This window comes from Trichomycterus rosablanca, chromosome 15 (genome assembly GCF_030014385.1).
Source record: "Trichomycterus rosablanca isolate fTriRos1 chromosome 15, fTriRos1.hap1, whole genome shotgun sequence".
NCBI lineage: Eukaryota > Metazoa > Chordata > Actinopteri > Siluriformes > Trichomycteridae > Trichomycterus > Trichomycterus rosablanca.
This window is the reverse complement of record NC_086002.1, coordinates 10,700,333-10,719,645: the sequence shown is the minus strand read 5'-3', so window position 1 is coordinate 10,719,645 and position 19,313 is coordinate 10,700,333. Positions and strand designations below refer to the sequence as shown.

At 37.2% G+C, this 19,313-nt stretch overlaps 1 protein-coding gene across 2 annotated transcripts in view; it reads right to left on the bottom strand.

The window, feature by feature from the left end:
* Positions 1–19,313, bottom strand: part of gyg2 (glycogenin 2) — a 42,072-nt gene that overhangs the window by 13,562 nt on the left and 9,197 nt on the right. For both annotated transcript variants that reach the window (XM_063009727.1, XM_063009726.1), the window contains 3 exons: positions 18,817–18,978; positions 8,127–8,291; positions 7,304–7,449 (listed from right to left, as the gene is read on the bottom strand). In XM_063009727.1, coding sequence (XP_062865797.1) covers positions 7,324–7,449; positions 8,127–8,291; positions 18,817–18,978 — 453 coding nt within the window. In that variant the 3' untranslated portion in view covers positions 7,304–7,323. The remainder of the gene's footprint in view (positions 1–7,303; positions 7,450–8,126; positions 8,292–18,816; positions 18,979–19,313) is intronic.

Genomic DNA, 19,313 nt, shown 5'->3' with positions numbered 1-19,313 from the left:
TTCAATTATCTTACTGACTATTTACACAAGATGCAGCATAATATATATTTACCGATAGCCATAACATTAAACCCACCTTTCTACACTCACTGTCCATGTTATCAGCTCCACTTGCCAAATAGAAGCACTTTGCAGTTCTACAATTACTGACTGTAGTCCATCTGTTTCTCTACATACTTTGTTAGCCCCCTTTCATGCTGTTCTTCAGTGGTCAGGACCACCACAGAGCAGATATTATTTAGGTGGTGGATCATTCTCAGCACTGCAGTGACACTGACATGGTGGTGGTGTGTTAGTGTGTGTTGTGCTGGTATGAGTGGATCACACACAGCACACCTCACTGTCACTGCTGGACTGAGAATAGTCCACCAACCAAAAGTATCCAGCCAACAGCGTCCTGTGGGCAGCATCCTGTGACCACTGATGAAGGTCTAGAAGATGACCAACTCAAACACCAGCAATAGATGAGCGATCGTCTCTGACTTTACATCTACAAGGTGGACCAACTAGGTAGGAGTGTCTAATAGAGTGGACAGTGAGTGGACACGGTATTTAAAAACTCCAACAGCGCTGCTGTGTCTGATCCACTCATACCAGCACAACACACACTAACACACCACCACCATGTCATTGTCACTGCAGTGCTGAGAATGATCCACCACCTAAATAACACCTGCTCTGGGGTGGTCCTGTGGGGGTCCTGACCATTGAAGAACAGGGTGAAAGCAGGCTAAAAAGGTATGTAGAGAAACAGATGGATTACAGTCAGTAATTGTAGAACTTCAAATTGCTTCTATATGGTAAGCATATGTCATTGTCTGCACAATCACCAGATTTAACCATCACTGAATAGCTCCAAAGTACAGACACTTTTATCCAAATTAACTTACAGGCATTGTTTGTGGCAACCTGATAGTGTTGTGGCTTAAACCAGCAACCTGAGCTACCACTCCCCAATTATAAACAAATTAAAAGAGTTTACACTGACAATGTATTAGGTATGATAGTTATGATGATAAATAGTATACCGAATGCGAGAGTCATACCGAAAAAGAACTGGCAAATGTGTATATTCTGTACTTCCTTTGAACAAAAAAAAGGACTCACAACCACCCAGGTTGCCAGAACCCCTCTTTACTACCAATAAGTACTAGACATGGAAATACAGCCTAATTAGAGTAGTTTGAGCACTGTTTTGTGTCATGATGAAAGAGCTGATTAGGAAAAGCCCTCCAGTCTAATTGTGTTTTTTGCTTCTGAAGCTGGCAATTAGCATAGCATAGTCTACTAGCCACCAACTTTTTACAGGCACTAGCAGTATTTTAATGGGTTTGAAGCACCACAATGTTGAGTTTAAGTGGGTATCTGGGTTCAAGTATGTTTAAGTATTTCATTTTGCATAAAGGGTGAAAGAATAAACTTAGATTGTTTTAAACAGGTTAGGCAATGTAAATGAGAATCATTTTTATAGATGCAGTTGAGGTCAATTTTATTTATGTAACTTCTTATTTATGTAACTGTATTTTGGCTTTACAAATGTAAGTTTATTCTGGACTAGGTATTAATACATTAATACTTCAGTATACACCGATCAGGCATAACATTAAAACCTCCTCCATGTTTCTACACTCACTGTCCGTTTTATCAGCTCCACTTACCATATAGAAGCACTTTGTAGTTCTACAATTACTGACTGTAGTCATCTATTTCTCTACATACTTCTTTTAACCTGCTTTCACCCTGTTCTTCAATTGTCAGGACCGCCACAGGACCACCACAGAGAAGGTATTATTTAGGTGGTGGATGATTCTCAGCACTGCAGAGACACTGTCATGATGGTGGTGTGTTAGTGTGTGTTGTGCTGGTATGAGTGGATCAGACACAGCAGCGCTGCTGGAGTTTTTAAATACCGTGTCCACTCGCTGTCCACTCTATTAGACACTCCTACCTAGTTGGTTCACCTTGTTGATGTAAATTCAGAGACGATCGCTCATCTATTGCTGCTGTTTGAGTTGGTCATCTTCTAGACCTTCATCAGTGGTCACAGGATGCTGCCCACAGGGTGCTGTTGGCTGGATATTTTTTGTTGGTGGACTATTCTCAGTCCAGCAGTGACAGTGAGGTGTTTAAAAACTCCATCAGCATTGCTGTGTCTGATCCGCTCATACCAGCACAACACACACTAACACACCACCACCATGTCAGTGTCACTGCTGTGCTTAGAATGATCCACCACCCAAATAATACTACTGTGGGGGTCCTGATCATTGAAGAACAGCATGAAAGGGGGCTAACAAAGCAAGCAGAGAAACAGATGGACTACAGTCAGTAATTGTAGAACTACAAAGTGCTTCTATATGGCAGGTGAAGCCGATAAAATGGACAGTGAGTGTAGAAACAAGGAGTTGGTTTTAATGTTATGGCTGATCGGTGTATTTTAGAACCATCAAACAGATAAATGACTGTTTTATTCCAAAAATCTGCTAAACATTTTCCCAAAAAAATTCTGAACAAATTCACAAAAACATATCACATAACAATAAAAATTGTGATTTAGATTTTCACCCTGATCTTTAATTATTCATTATTAATAAATGTGTTGTGCATATATTGTGCATTTCAATTTATTCGGAATGTGTTAACATCCACATTCTATACAAGCTTCACCAGAGCATGTGTTCTCATCAGAATGTGGCTACGGTTCGTTGACCATGCCGGCGTACAGCGAATGATGAATGGCAACTTTAGACAGCAACATGTGGAGGTGCTTTAGGCTGTGTGTTTCTCATTTTTCCGGGCTATTATAAGAACTATTCTTGCTGGTGGCCCAGCAGGTTTGTTCATCAGACATAACAAATACACAGATCACCAGTTTAAACACGTAATATACACGGTTACGCATGTTGAAGCATTTTAGTAAATTCCTACACAGTTGCAAGAAACCAGTAAGAAGTACTTGGATTTATACATTAATTATTTATCAAATGTCACAGATCTTCATTCCGGTCAAAATAATACACAGGCTCTACTCAATCTAATACACAAACAACAATACTTCTCATTTCTTCATCATTTATTAATCGTTCACAGTTTGATTATAGTCTTGACTTGTACTTGGCTGTTCTAAAACACAAAGTTTCTTTTGTACTGGAGCCTTTCTAATCAAATCAATCTAAGAGTATTCTAATCAAAGCAAAAAGCCTGACATGTAATAAGCATTCCGATACATCCCAAAAACGTTGGATGGGATTAAGTTCAGCATTCTGTGCATGTCAATCAACAAACCTTTTTTTGTATTTTTGTTTATGTATTTTCTCCCCTTTTTCTCAGACTTTTAGCGCGTCCAATTGCCCGATTGCATCATGCTTCCTCTCCACTAATGCTGATCCCCGCTCGGATTTGAGGTGAATGAAGCTAACCCATGCCCCCTCTGACATGTGGGCAGCAGCCGTATGCATCTTTTCACCTGCACTAGGTGAGTGCTGATGCGGATCAGCCCTGTGTACGGAGAGACACACCCTGATCAATGCACTCTTTCCCTGCCCCTGTGCAGGCACCATCAATCAGCCAGCAGAGTTCGTAGTTGCATCAGCTACGAGGAGACCCTGACCGGCTTACTACTGCCCCACCCCTATATGAACGACAGGCCAATCGTTGTTCATGTGGCTGCTCAGCCCAGCCGGATGGCAGAGCTGACATTCGATATGATGTATTCGAGATCCCCCCATCTGGTATGCAGCGTGTGTTTTTACCACTGCGCCACCTGAGCGGCTTTTTCAGTCAGCGAACTTTGATTTGTGCACAGATTCATCATAAAAACTGCTACCAAGAAAATGTATTTATTCATTCATTCATTGTCTGTTTTACTATCACTTTATCCTATTCACTAGTCTAAAGGTAGAAAACACTCTAGACAGGTCGCCAGTCCATCACAGGGCACACACACACAATATCTAAAGTTAATCAGACTGCACGTCTTTGGATTCACCAGCTTTCCTGACACAAGGAAATAGGAGGCCATGATACAAAGTAAAATGACACTATAAACCTTTATTTATCATCTAATTATTGATTTAAGTTGCTGGATGTATATTTCTGGCCCAGCATTTTACAGTAAACAGCTTATTATTTTACAGTAAATCAGCTTAACCATGTCAATTTAATAGAAATTAAGAAGATGCGAAATGGAAAAACAGTAGGGGAAATGCACACAGAAACAGCTGGAAAAGGAGTATAAGTAAGTAGAGGCAGGATGTTTGTAGGTCGCATCTGTTTGTCCTGTTCTATCTTGTACACTGGACAGTATTAAATTACCATCAGGAGGTAGAGGAATGTGTCGTAAACTCATTAAATATCAGTTATGACTGCCAGTACTTGCACAGACGCTGAGTGTGGAAGTAAATAGAAGGACAATTGCTGTGGTCATATATTTTACTTTTTTATTTGTACATTAACACTATAAAGGTTTAAGCATTAGTGCTTAAACATTTGTAACATCTGGATATAAAAATTAATCAAATCACACATGCATTGGTTAGCTGTATGTATATATTGCAATGTCAGTGGTATTGGGTCCATGCCAAAGGACTGTGATCAGGCCCTATTGTGGGGATATGTAAATAGTTGTAAATGAAATGCTCTCTCTCTCTCTCTCTCTCTCTCTCTCTCTCTCTCTCTCTCTCTCTGTCTATATACTATATTTTTTTCAGCATTTAGTAGACACTCTTATCTAGAGCAACTTACAGAAGTGTTTCCACAGTAAACATTTCCCTACTCTAGTTTATCTAGTTTAAGATTTGTTTTAATTTACAGTGGTACTTTGTAACTCAATGTCTCCTAAACTTACAATCTTTGAAGCTCAACACTCTTCGTCGAGACATTTGTACCCTTAAACTCAGCATTTCCCTTAAACTCAGCATTTCCCTTAAACTCAGTGTGTTCAGTTTGTATTTTAAATTAACAATGAACAGTCGCTTTGTTCAATGCTCGGCTTGAGCAGTGCAGTAAAACATAAAGTGCAAATATGAGATGAAACTGCAAATTCAGTCTGAAAGCTCCACATGTATCTGTGTTTAGCTGAATTTTCCTCACTGTTTCACTTTTAAACTTGTGTTACAGTTCGGGGTGCTGAGAAATTGTAAGAATCAACTTTTTATTTCAGTGTTTTTTATATTATATTTGTGTTTTTCTCAGTGTATAATTTTTTTTAAAAACAACTGCATTATTTTGCATTAGCCTAAAATATGTGCAAGTCCACGGGACCATGGAACGCATTAACAGGTTTCAGATACATCCTTATGGGAAAAAATACCTTGAACCTCCACGCCTTTTAAACTCAACACCACTCCCAGAAACAATTGACATTGAGTTTCAAGGTACCACTGTATTTATTTATGTATTTATTTTTTGCTATGGAATGTTAGTAAGTGCATGTTATTGCTCAGCCTAAGTGTTTAGTAAAGAAAAAAGAGGTGGATCTTTAATCATCTTTTGAAGACAGTGAGGGTTCAATAGGACAGGGGAAGTTTGTTCCACTCAGCTTATATAAAAACCATGGCTGTACATGGTGATCTTGACATTGCTGATAGAATTGCTGATAGAATCCAATACAGGATACTTACACTGATCAGCCATAACATTAAAACCACCTCCTTGTTTCTACACACACTGTCCATTTTATCAGCATCAGTGTGAGTTTTTAAATACCGTGTCCACTCACTGTCCACTCTATTAGACACACCAGCACCTAGTTGGTCCACCTTGTAGATGTAAAGTCAGAGACGATCGCTTATCTATTGCTGCTGTTTGAGTTGGTCATCTTCTAGACCTTAATTAGTGGTCACAGGACACTGCCCATGGGGTGCTGTTGGCTGGATGTTTTTGGTTGGTGGACTATTCTCAGTCGAGCAGTGACAGTGAGGTATTTAAAAATGCCATCAGCACTTCTGTGTCTGATCCACTCATACCAGCACAACACACTAACACACCACCACCATGTCAGTGTCACTGCAGTGCTGAGAATGATCCACCACCCAAATAATACCTGCTCTGTGGTGGTCCTGGGAGAGTCCTGACCATTGAAGAACAGGGTGAAAGGGGGCTAACAAAGCATGCAGAGAAACAGATGGACTACAGTCAGTAATTGTAGAACTACAAAGTGCTTCTATATGGTAAGTGGAGCTGATAAAATGGACAGTGAGTGTAGATACAAGGAGGTGGTTTTAATGTTATGGCTGATCAGTGTATAACAAAATGTTTCTGACTTTCTTTGACTTCAAAGAAAGTTTGGCACCATTTTTATATATTACATACATTAGCAGTTAGCTTTAACATTTGTACACGCTGAATAACCAACTAATTATTGATGTACTTGTAAACAAGTAACCGTTATATGAAGCTTTTTATGGTAAGAACTGGCTACCCTGGCTAGTCTATGCAGCCAGGTAGCCATTTTAAGGAAACCAAAGCAACATCTTTATGTGCCATACAAATAATTTGACAATATTTTGTCCTCCATCCTGCCTATAGTATTAAAAGGTGCAAGCAACATACAGTATTTATGTCACAGACCACAGGTATAGGAATTGCTGAGTATGTGTGAAAATCTCTTGTTAATGACTTGCAAATTGCAGAAAGAGCACCTCCATGTGGCAGAATAAGATCAGTTCTGAGATTCCAGCTCTGAAGTCAGGCCAGCTGGAGCTACTAAAAATGAGTGTGGGCATTTATGTGTGTGTTTTCACTGTGATGGACTGGCAACCTGGACGGGGTTTCCTACCCTTCACCCAAAAACTCTGACCAGGATGGTAAAACAGATGGTAAAAAAACAACACAATGGTAAAACAGACAATGAATGAATACTTTAAATTTCATCTATTGCTTTATCTTTGCCAGGGTTGCGGCTTTGTTTTATACATTTAACACAGTCAAGTAAGCTTTAGATCAACATGGACTTAAAGGCTGCTGTGGCAAAAAAAAAAAAAGCCCTACAAAAATAGGACATTAAGACCAAGACCAAAATACAGGCGCATGTACTTAACTGTGGTTTTGTTTACAGTGTGATTTAAGACACAAGCACCACATTAACACATTTTTTGTTAATGATGAAATTGGCATTGGCAGCCAAACAATGCAGGTCTGAGGTCCTAACTCACTGTGTAAATTGCCCTAAATGCCATTTACCTTCATTAGATTTTTATTAGAGTGACTGCAATAAAGAACTTTTTTACAAAAAAAAGAGGTAGACCTATTAAAATAATAATGGATGTATATACCAAATAAAAATCTGCATTTATTTACTCACATATGTGCATAAATATCCTGTTATTTAAGGAACTGATCAAGCTTTATTCGGATATTTTCAAAAGCATCTCTGCCCATGTAATCGATATGGCCCTCCTCCCATCTCCTCCGATGCTCTGAACTCTCTCTTGAACTCTCAACTGAGGCCTGAAATAAGTGAGAAAAATGGAGTTTTAAACTTGTCATCAGTGGTACACAACAGGTCATAAGAAATTTGTGGGTTAGGAAGGAAGAAAACCGGAGCTCCCGGAGACTACCTTCTCAATATACTGATAATAAATAAACATATTCCACTTACTAGCTTTGTGTAAAGGTAGGATCCTCTATTAGTTGTTGTTTTAGAATGGCAGGGAACAACCCCCTACCTAATCCGGTAGATTTGGTCCCCCCCATGATCGATTAATGACTCTGACTCTGGATACTTCAATAAATATGTGCATTACGATTACTTAGTGTTAACAACTGAGGAACAATTAAGGTCAAACAATTGTCAAACAATGGCATACAATTGTAGTATGTTGTGATTATTTGTGATATATATGATTGTTATATGTTTTTTGTATTATTTTTTAGGGGAAAATGTGATTCTAGCTTATATTTTCTAATATAGTTTTCTAGAATTGGTCTACATTTCTGTCGAGTCACATGATCTGTCTAGACAAAGTCCTGGTTCAGCAGGAGGTTTAGCCTGCAATTCTGCAGGTTGAGTTTTTTCACCAACAGGTGGCAGTATTTTAACTGTTTTGACAAAATTCTATTTTATGCGGATACCAGATTGATAAAATGATTTTTTTGCTAATTGGGGTATTCCAGTAAAGACTTACAGTTTCTACTGTAGCTTCTGTGAGGGCAGGTGATAAGTTCTCAGCTGCTTCTGCTCCTGAAACTTCACTTTCCAGAGTAGCCAGTGACTCCTGGATCTCTGATGCTCCCAAGTCCTTAGATTTAGCAGCAGATACAATCTCAAAATCAGACTGCACTTCGAAGGCCTAGAAATGTGCACAATAACACAGATAACATCACTGCATTACTCTTATATTATTGCTTATGAAAACCTGTGGTGGTGGGGGGGGGGGGGGGGGGTTGTTTTAACACTTTTTTTATTGTACATGATGTTGTTTAACCCATTAACTGCCAAATGTTTTTCTGTTTTTCTTTCTTTCTTTTTTCCTGTTTTTCTTTTTCTTTCTGTCTCTCTTTCATTTTCCGTTTTTTCCTTTTTCTTTCAGTCTTTCTTTCCTTTTTCTTTCTGTCTTTCTTTTTAATTTTTTTTCTTTTTCTTTCTGTTTTTCTTTTATCCTTTTTGTCTTTTTTCTTTCTTTTTCTTTTTTTCAATTTTTTTGTTTTTATCTTTTTTCTTTCTTTCTGTCTTTCTTTCTTTTTTCTTTCTGTCTTTCTTTCTTTGTTCTTTTTTTCTTTTTTTCTTTTTTCTTTTCTTTCTTTTTTTTCTTTCTTTCTTTTTTCTTTTCTTTCTTTTTTCTTTTTTTTCTTTCTTTCCTTTTTCTGTTTTTCTTTATGTTTCTTCTCTCTTTTCTTTTTTCTTTTCTTTCTTTTTTCTTTTGTCATTTCTTTTCTTTTTTTCCTTTTTCATTTTTTCTGTCTTTCATTTTTCTTTTTTTCTTATTTCTTTTCTTTCTTTCTTCCTTTCTTTTTTGTTTTCTTTCTTTCTTTCTTTTTTGTTTTCTATCTTTTTTTCTTTTTTTCTTCTCTTTCTTTTTTTTTTCCTTTTTCTTTTTTTCTTTTTTTTCTTTTTACTTTTCTTTCTTATTCCTTTTCTTTTTCTTTATTTTTTCTTTTGTTTATTTTTTTCTTTTCTTTCTTTATTTTTTCTGTTCTTTTTTTCCTTTTTTCTTTTTTCTTTTCTATTTTTCTTTTTTCTTTTTGTTGTTCTTTCTTATTTTTATTCTTTATTCATTTCTTTCTTTCTTTTTTCTTTTCTTTTCTTTCTTTCCTTTTTCTTTTTTTTCTTTTCTTTTTTTTTTTTTTTCTTTCTTTTGTCTTTTCTTTTTTCTTTTTTTATCCTTTTTTCTTTTCTTTCTCATTTTTATTCTTTTTTTTCATTTCTTTCTTTCTTTTTATATTCTTTCTTTTCTTTTTTCCTATCTTTCTTGTTTCTTTTCTTTTTTTCCTTTTTCTTTTTTTCTTTCTTTTTTATCTTTCTTTTTTCATTTTTATTTTCTTTAATTTCTTTTTTTCCTTGTTTTCTTTTCTTTCTTGCTTTAATTTTCTGTCCCTTGTTTCTTTTTTCTTGTTTTCAGTCATTTTTTCTTTCCTTGTGTTCTTTCTTTCTTTCTTGTCTTTCTTTTTTCTTTTTTTCTTTCTTTTTTCTTTTCTTTCTTTTTTCTTTTTTCTTTTTTTTTTCTTTCTTTCCTTTTTTTCTTTTTTTTCTTTCCTTTCTTTTTTTTTCTTTTTTTTATTATTTTTTCTTTTCTTTCTTTTTTCGTTTTTTTCTTTTTTATTACCTTTTTATTTTCTTTTCTTTCTTTTTTCCCTTCTTTTTTTTCTGTATTATTTACATTTGTTTTTTATTTCTTTCTTTATTTTTTCTTTCTTTTCTTTTTTTCTTTCTTTTTCTTTTTTTTCTTTTCTTTTTTTCTCTTCTTTCTTTCTTTTTTCTTTTTTTTCTTTATTTTTTCTTTTCTTTCTTTATTTTCTTTCTTTTTTTATTTTTTTTATTTTTTCTTTTCTTTTTTTCTGTCTCTTTCTTTTTTCATTTTTTCTTTTCTTTCTTCCTTTCTTTTATCTTTTCTTTCTTTCTTTCTTTCTTTTTTCTTTTCTTTTTTTTCTTTTCTTTTTTTTTTCTTTTTTCCTTTCTTTCTATTATTTAGTCAGTACAAGAACTAAAACATAATATTTTCTGTATTTAAATATTTGTCTTTCTTTCTAACTAAAGCATAATCCTTAAATCAAATCATCTTTCTTACTTTCTAATGCATAAGAAGTCTGTCTGTCTGTATGTCTGTCTTTCTTTTTATTATTGAGTCAGTTCCAAAAACTAAAGCATAATCCTTCATTATGTAATATATGCTTTCTTTTTTTTCTTTTTTCTTTCTTTTTTCTTTTCCTTATTTCTTTCTTTCTTTCTAAAGCATAATAAGTCTGTCTGTCTTTCTTTCTATTATTGAGTGAGTACCAAAAAAAAAAGCATAATCCTTAATCCCTTTAATATATTTGTTCTTTCTTTTTTTCTTTCTTCTTTTTCTTACTTTCTTTCTCAAGAAGAGAGAGAAAAAAATTGGTGTTTTTTGTCTTTATACATTAACAGACTGATCCAGTAGATCGTAAACTGTTATACTGCAACCTATTGGCAGTAACTTGGCACAGTTATCCTGTCCTAAGAAGTTATGTAGACCTACTGCAGCTTTAAAACCATAAAAAGCTATATTTACCACCAAGCAATTTGAAAATCATATATGCATGACTGATTACAATGTGTATAAAGGTGCCAAACTGCTTAAATCCTGTTAGTCTGTACAAAAAATCTGGTATGTATTCCTGAGGGTACAGTCAGTGATAGTTCTAAATAATTAAAAAAGTTTTCTTAGGCTCTTTTTCTTTGTTCAGTTAAAGGTAAATGAAGTTTGTATGAACTACACTCGTAGCTTTCTCAAGGTCTTTGAGTCTTTCACAAGGCATTTCTAAATTCCTAACCAGTGAGAAAGTAAAACCCAGAGGAATTTAACTGTGTGTGTCAAAGCCAGAGTGTAGTCTATTTATTACTGAGTCACAGAGAAAGACACATAGGGAGAACATAACCATACATTTAGCATGATCAAAAAATCTGTATGGGTCTTGATATTCACAATATGGCTGAAAGTATTTGGACACCTGACCAATGAAATGGTATTAAAAGATTGACCTTTTTGTGAACTTTGAAGTATCTCTGTGAGAAGCTGTGCCTTTTCAGTCAAAAGAGCATTTGTATGGCTGGACTCTGATGTTGGTCATGAAATATTTGCCATATGACTTTGTGGCAACAGTTTAGGGAACACACTTTTCTGACTGTGCACCTTTTTTGGTTCAAAAAGGAAAGATTTCACAAGATAGGTGTGGAAGAGCCCTGATTTCATGTGTAGTGAACACCTTTTAAATAAATTACAGACCAACACTTCTCGTCCAACACCAGTGCCTCATGAGTTGAGGCTATTATAGCTGCAAATGGGAGGGCTACTCCATACTGATGCTTTTTATTTTTAAACTTCCACATATTTTTGGCCACGTACTGTGTATGTGTAGACACATGAGTATACATAACATTTAATGATGAAGAGAAGTATTAGCCAAACAAGCTCATGCTCACACTAGATTCAGAAAACATTCAAACCATCAACTCTGTGCACACTTTTTGTTGTGGATTTGTGGATATAATTGCAATTTTTGTCCATCAGTCTACACTTATTTATCTGTAACAATGCAAGCTGTACAAATAATGCAGAAGACATTTAAGGCCTATTTATAGGAAATATAACTATAGCACCAGCATTAATTATTTAAAAAAAATTAAATGGTGAGAAGTTTAAATATTCTTTAAAAATAATATTTGGAGATTTTATTATCGATTAAATTCAAATTATAAATTAATATTTTGTTTTTCAAATACGTATCTAATGCTGTCCATCCATCCACTTTGATTTGTCTGACCACATGGCAGCTCCAAACGTTCATGGCTGGCCCAAGAAAATGTTTATCTACGCTTCTAACACAGTCCGAGCATAAGCGAGTTATTGAATGAAATTACTATCCTGAAGCCAAATATCCCCCAGTTTTCATAAAATGAAAAATTATAATGAAGTTTAACAAAGGAACACAATGCAGCTGCTACTCTATCATTTATCACAGCCTGTCAGAGCCTGAGGGTCATTGCCGATTTAATGTTGTAGTTGAAGAGTCCTTTGTACAGAGCAAGCACATTATGGTTCTGCCTTGTGGGTTCAATTCTCACCCTTGAGTCATCATCTAAATGGTTTGATGCTTTTAGTGCGAGTGTGTTAGTGTGTGTTCATGCATTTCACAGAAGAGTTTGTGTCTCTGCAGAATTCCCTGATAAACATCAGACAGTTGACAATAAACCCGCAATGCAATGGTATGGTATCACATACTGTATATTTATATATATATATAGGGGTGTCCCAAAATTCACGCAAGATTTGAATTTGGTGTCATTTGTGCGGTAAAGATCATGCAATTTAATGCCGTTGGACTTTTTTCTTTGGGGTTTTTTGAAGTCTAAGGTTTATGCCATCAAGCCCACGACCACCCACGCCTTGAAGGAGGAAATTGAGCGCTGTATCAACGAAATTCAGCCACATTTATGCAAAACGGTCATGGAAAATTTCGACAAAAGAGTGCGTATGTGCCAGCAAAGCCGTGGAGGCCATTTACCCGATATGCTATTTCATACATAACCCTATACCTGTATACTTTATGAATCAATTAAAAATGTACAATTTTTAATTAAAAACCTGTTCTCTATCAAAATTACTTCTTGTGTGAATTTTGGGACACCCATATACAGTGTATCACAAAAGTGAGTACACCCCTCACATTTCTGCAAATATTTCATTATATCTTTTCATGGGACAACACTATAGACATGAAACTTGGATATATAGTCAGTGTACAGCTTGTATAGCAGTGTAGATTTACTGTCTTCTGAAAATAACTCAACACACAGCCATTAATGTCTAAATAGCTGGCAACATAAGTGAGTACACCCCCAGTGAACATGTCCAAATTGTGCCCAAATGTGTCGTTGTCCCTCCCTGGTGTCATGTGTCAAGGTCCCAGGTGTAAATGGGGAGCAGGGCTGTTAAATTTGGTGTTTTGGGTACAATTCTCTCATACTGGCCACTGGATATTCAACATGGCACCTCATGGCAAAGAACTCTCTGAGGATGTGAGAAATAGAATTGTTGCTCTCCACAAAAATGGCCTGGGCTATAACTGAGCTACAGCATGGTGGCCAAGGTCATACAGCGGTTTTACAGGACAGGTTCCACTCGGAACAGGGTTCGCCAGGGTCGACCAAAGAAGTTGAGTCCACGTGTTCGGCGTCATATCCAGAGGTTGGCTTTAAAAAATAGACACATGAGTGCTGCCAGCATTGCTGCAGAGGTTGAAGACGTGGGAGGTCAGCCTGTCAGTGCTCAGACCATACGCCGCACACTGCATCAACTCGGTCTGCATGGTCGTCATCCCTGAAGGAAGCTGACGCACAAGAAAGCCCGCAAACAGTTTGCTGAAGACAAACAGTCCAAGAACATGGATTACTGGAATGCCCTGTGGTCTGACGAGACCAAGATAAACTTGTTTGGCTCAGATGGTGTCCAACATGTGTGGCGGCGCCCTGGTGAGAAGTACCAAGACAACTGTATCTTGCCTACAGTCAAGCATGGTGGTGGTAGCATCATGGTCTTGGGCTGCATGAGTGTTGCTGGCACTGGGGAGCTGCAGTTCATTGAGGGAAACATGAATTCCAACATGTACTGTGACATTCTGAAACAGAGCATGATCCCCTCCCTTCGAAAACTGTTGGCAGTTTTCCAACAGGATAACGACCCCAAACACAACCTCCAAGATGACAACTGCCTTGCTGAGGAAGCTGAAGGTAAAGGTGATGGACTAAACCCAATTGAGCACCTGTGGCGCATCCTCAAGTGGAAGGTGGAGGAGTTCAAGGTGTCTAACATCCACCAGCTCCGTGATGTCATCATGGAGGAGTGGAAGAGGATTCCAGTAGCAACCTGTGCAGCTCTGGTGAATTCCATGCCCAGGAGAGTTAAGGCAGTGCTGGATAATAATGGTGGTCACACAAAATATTGACACTTTGGGCACAATTTGGACATGTTCACTGTGGGGTGTACTCACTTATGTTGCCAGCTATTTAGACATTAATGGCTGTGTGTTGATTTATTTTCAGAAGACAGTAAATCTACACTGCTATACAAGTTGTACACTGACTACTCTAAGTTATATCCAAGTTTTATTTCTATAGTGTTGTCCCATGAAAAGATATAATAAAATATTTGCAGAAATGTGAGGGGTGTACTCACTTTTGTGATACACTGTATATATGTACAGTATGTATATATATATATTAGGGCTGTCGAAGTTAACGCGATAATAACGCATTAACGCAATCTCAATTTAACGCGATTATAAAAATGAGTGCCGTTAACGCAAATTCTAGTTCATGTTGAGACTTGACTGGTAGAACAAACGTTTTAATGTCGGACTTGCCACCGTTTTTCATTTGCGGTTTGTTAACATAATGTTACCGAGCGTGGTAGTGTCGTAGTAATGCACTTGCATAATAAAGAAGCTGCCAGTCCTCCATTCACGTAACGCTAGGACGGACACTTAAAAATCCTCCTTTTGGAGTGAACTGGTTTCATTTTTGATCAATATTATTTACCATTGGCTCAGGTACATGTCAAAACAAATGCTTTGTATTTCATTGGTTTAACAGCCTCATTTCACTGCTTACAGCGCTACCACTGGCCAATCGGAGAAGGTCCGCCCTCTAAATGCTAGTCTGTGATTGGGTGGTTGAATTTCGCCCGCCCTCTCTGTTTTGTAAACACCGCTACCTGAGTCAATCACTCAGCTCTCATGATCAGGAACGCGGTGAAAATGCCAAAAAGTAAACTTTAGAGGCAGCGATGAACGGACCTAAATATGAAAAGACACAACATTTAGTGAGTAAAACAGTCATTTGTTATATAATTCTTGCTTAAATTGGTCAAAAACTCTGTTATATGGGTTCTGAATTCATTCTGTGTGTTGCAGTAGCATGTCCCCCTGTTCCTAATAAGATGTCCGGCTTTTTGGGGTGTAATGTCCTCCTTTTTGTTACTATGAATCTGGCCACCCTAGTCTAAACACACTCAGTTCGTGTAGAAACGTCCATTAAACCACTGGATAGTATTACTGCCTAGTATGTGAGTGAATAAAACAGTTTTCTCTTGTCCCAGCAGTTTTTAACATCAGTACATTTAGCATAAAATGTGTTCACCATTTTAATTGTAACATTTCACTTAAAAATCCTTGTTTTCTATAACATTTACACAGATTTTTTTTTAATGCGATTAATCGCGATTAACTATATGAAATTCTGAGATTAATCGCGATTAAAATTTTTAATCGTTTGACAGCCCTAATATATATATATATATATATATATATATATATATATATATATATATATATATATATATATATATATATATATACACATATACAGTACAGGCCAAAAGTTTGGACACACCTTCTCTTCAATGTTTTTTCTTGATTATTTTTATTTTCTACATTGTAGATTAATACTGAAGACATCCAAACTATGAAGAATTATGTAGTGAACCAAAAAGTGTTAAACAAACCAGAATATGTTTTATATTTGACCAACTCTACCTCTGCACAACCCAACTGATGGTCTCAAACACATTAAAAAAGCAACAAATTCCAAAAATTCACTCTAGACAAGGCACAAACATTCATTGAAAACCATTCCAGGTGGAAACCTAATAAAGCTGGTTGAGAAAATTTCAAAGAGTGTGCAAATCTGTCATTAAAGCAAAAGATGGCTACTTTGAAGAATCTAAAATATAAAACATATTCTGGTTTGTTTAACACTTTTTTGTTTACTACATAATTCCATATGTGTTCTTTCATAGTTTGGATGTCTTTAGTATTAATCTACAATGTAGAAAATTTTTAAAAAATTAAGAAAAACCACAGGAATGAGAAGGTGTGTCCAAACTTTTGGCCTGTACTGTATGTGTGTGTATATATACAGTGTATCACAAAAGTGAGTACACCCCTCACATTTCTGCTGATATTTAAGTATATCTTTTCATGGGACAACACTGACAAAATGACACTTTGGCACAATGAAAAGTAGTCTGTGTGCAGCTTATATAACAGTGTAAATTTATTCTTCCCTCAAAATAACTCAATATACAGCCATTAATGTCTTAACCACCGGCAACAAAAGTGAGTACACCCCTAAGAGACTACACCCCTAAATGTCCAAATTGAGCACTGCTTGTCATTTTCCCTCCAAAATGTCATGTGACTCGTTAGTGTTACTAGGTCTCAGGTGTGCATAGGGAGCAGGTGTGTTCAATTTAGTAGTACAACTCTCACACTCTCTCATACTGGTCACTGAAAGTTCCAACATGGCACCTCATGGCAAAGAACTCTCTGAGGATCTTAAAAGACGAATTGTTGCGCTACATGAAGATGGCCAAGGCTACAAGAAGATTGCCAACACCCTGAAACTGAGCTGCAGCACAGTGGCCAAGATCATCCAGCGTTTTAAAAGAGCAGGGTCCACTCAGAACAGAACTCGCGTTGGTCGTCCAAAGAAGCTGAGTGCACGTGCTCAGCGTCACATCCAACTGCTGTCTTTGAAAGATAGGCGCAGGAGTGCTGTCAGCATTGCTGCAGAGATTGAAAAGGTGGGGGGTCAGCCTGTCAGTGCTCAGACCATACGCCGCACACTACATCAAATTGGTCTGCATGGCTGTCACCCCAGAAGGAAGCCTCTTCTGAAGTCTCTACACAAGAAAGCCCGCAAACAGTTTGCTGAAGACATGTCAACAAAGGACATGGATTACTGGAACCATGTCCTATGGTCTGATGAGACCAAGATTAATTTGTTTGGTTCAGATGGTCTCAAGCATGTGTGGCGGCAATCAGGTGAGGAGTACAAAGATAAGTGTGTCATGCCTACAGTCAAGCATGGTGGTGGGAATGCCATGGTCTGGGGCTGCATGAGTGCAGCAGGTGTTGGGGAGTTACATTTCATTGAGGGACACATGAACTCCAATATGTACTGTGAAATACTGAAGCAGAGCATGATCCCCTCCCTCCGGAAACTGGGTCGCAGGGCAGTGTTCCAGCATGATAATGACCCCAAACACACCTCTAAGACAACCACTGCTTTATTGAAAAGGCTGAGGGTAAAGGTGATGGCCTGGCCAAGCATGTCTCCAGACCTACACCCAATAGAACATCTTTGGGGCATCCTCAAGCGGAAGGTGGAGGAGCGCAAAGTCTCGAATATCCGCCAGCTCCGTGATGTCGTCATGGAGGAGTGGAAAAGCATTCCAGTGGCAACCTGTGAAGCTCTGGTAAACTCCATGCCCAGGAGAGTTAAGGCAGTTCTGGGAAATAATGGTGGCCACACAAAATATTGACACTTCAGGAACTTTCACTAAGGGGTGTACTCACTTTTGTTGCCGGTGGTTTAGACATTAATGGCTGTATATTGAGTTATTTTGAGGGAAGAATAAATTTACACTGTTGTATAAGCTGCACACAGACTACTTTTCATTGTGTCAAAGTGTCATTTTGTCAGTGTTGTCCCATGAAAAGATATACTTAAATATCTGCAGAAATGTGAGGGGTGTACTCACTTTTGTGATACACTGTATATATATATATATATACATATATGTGTGTATATATATATATATATATATATATATATATATATATATATACTGTATATATATATGTACACACACACTGATCAGCCATAACATTAAAACCACTTTCCTGTTTCTACACTCAATGTCTATTTTATCAGCTCCACTTACCATATAGAAGCACTTTGTTCTACAATTATTGACTGTAATCCATCTATTTCTCTACATACCTTTTTTAGCCTGCTTTCACTCTGTTCTTCAATGGTGGTGGTGTGTTAGTGTGTGTTGTGCTGGTATGAGTGGATAAGACACAGCAGCGCTGCTGGAGTTTTTAAATACTGTGTCCATTCACTGTCTGTGTGACATTCCTACCTAGTTGGTCCACCTTGTAGATGTAAAGTCAGAGACGATCGCTCATCTATTGCTGCTGTTTGAGTTGATCATCTTCTAGACCTTCATCAGTGGTCACAAGATGCTGCCCATGGGGCGCTGTTGGCTGGATATTTTTGGTTGGTGGACTATTCTCAGTCCAGCAGTGACAGTGAAGTGTTTAAAAACTCCATCAGCACTGCTGTGACTCATCTACTCATACCAGCACAACACACACTAACACACCACCACAGTCAGTGTCACTGCAGTGCTGAGAATGATCCACCACCCAAATAATACCTGCTCTGTAGTGGTCCTGGGAGAGTCCTGACCATTGAAGAACAGCAAGAAAGGGGGCTAACAAAGCATGCAGAGAAACAGATGGACTACAGTCAGTAATTGTAGAACTACAAAGTGCTTCTATGGTAAGTGGAGCTCATAAAATGGACAGTGTGTGTAGAAACACGGAAGTGGTTATAGATAGATGGATGGATGGATGGATGGATGAATGGATAAATAGATAGAGGAGCTTAATAAACATGCACCGCACATTTAACAGGAACACATTACCAGGAAAAGGGCATTCCCCAAACTGAGATAACAGCATATAATTTGTTTTATAGCACAGTTAGCAATATACATGGCTCAGTAGTTGAGGGCTGTTCACATACATTCGACAATACATATAAATGTAAAAGATAAATACAGCCCTCACCTTCTCCTCCAGCTGATGACATGCACTTGAACTGGGTTCATTCTGATTCAATAGGTCAGGTGATTGGTTGGGTATTCTTTCTTCTTTTCTCAGGGACTCTAGATCTGAAACTTGGCTTTGAGGATGAGTTGTTGTGTGTGATGAAACCAAGGGCTGTGATTGCTACAGGAAAAAAAAACTTACTTCAGCTTAATCAAAAATGTTGTTATATTTTAAAGCACAATACATACTTATACATGAACACAAATGGACATTGTACATATACAAAACTAAACATTACAAAACTGTAGAGAGCTTTAGCTGTAGAGGGTTTCCTAAATTATATTAGTCATGAGATAATAAATCCTCCAAAAATATGGAATGTTTTGTACAGACTTTAATTATTAATTTATTTTAGCAGATAATTCATATTGATTTGCGATATGAAAGCCACTGTTGAGGGACTTAATAAACAGGCACTGCACATCAACCAGAAATGCATTATTAGGAAAAGGCAT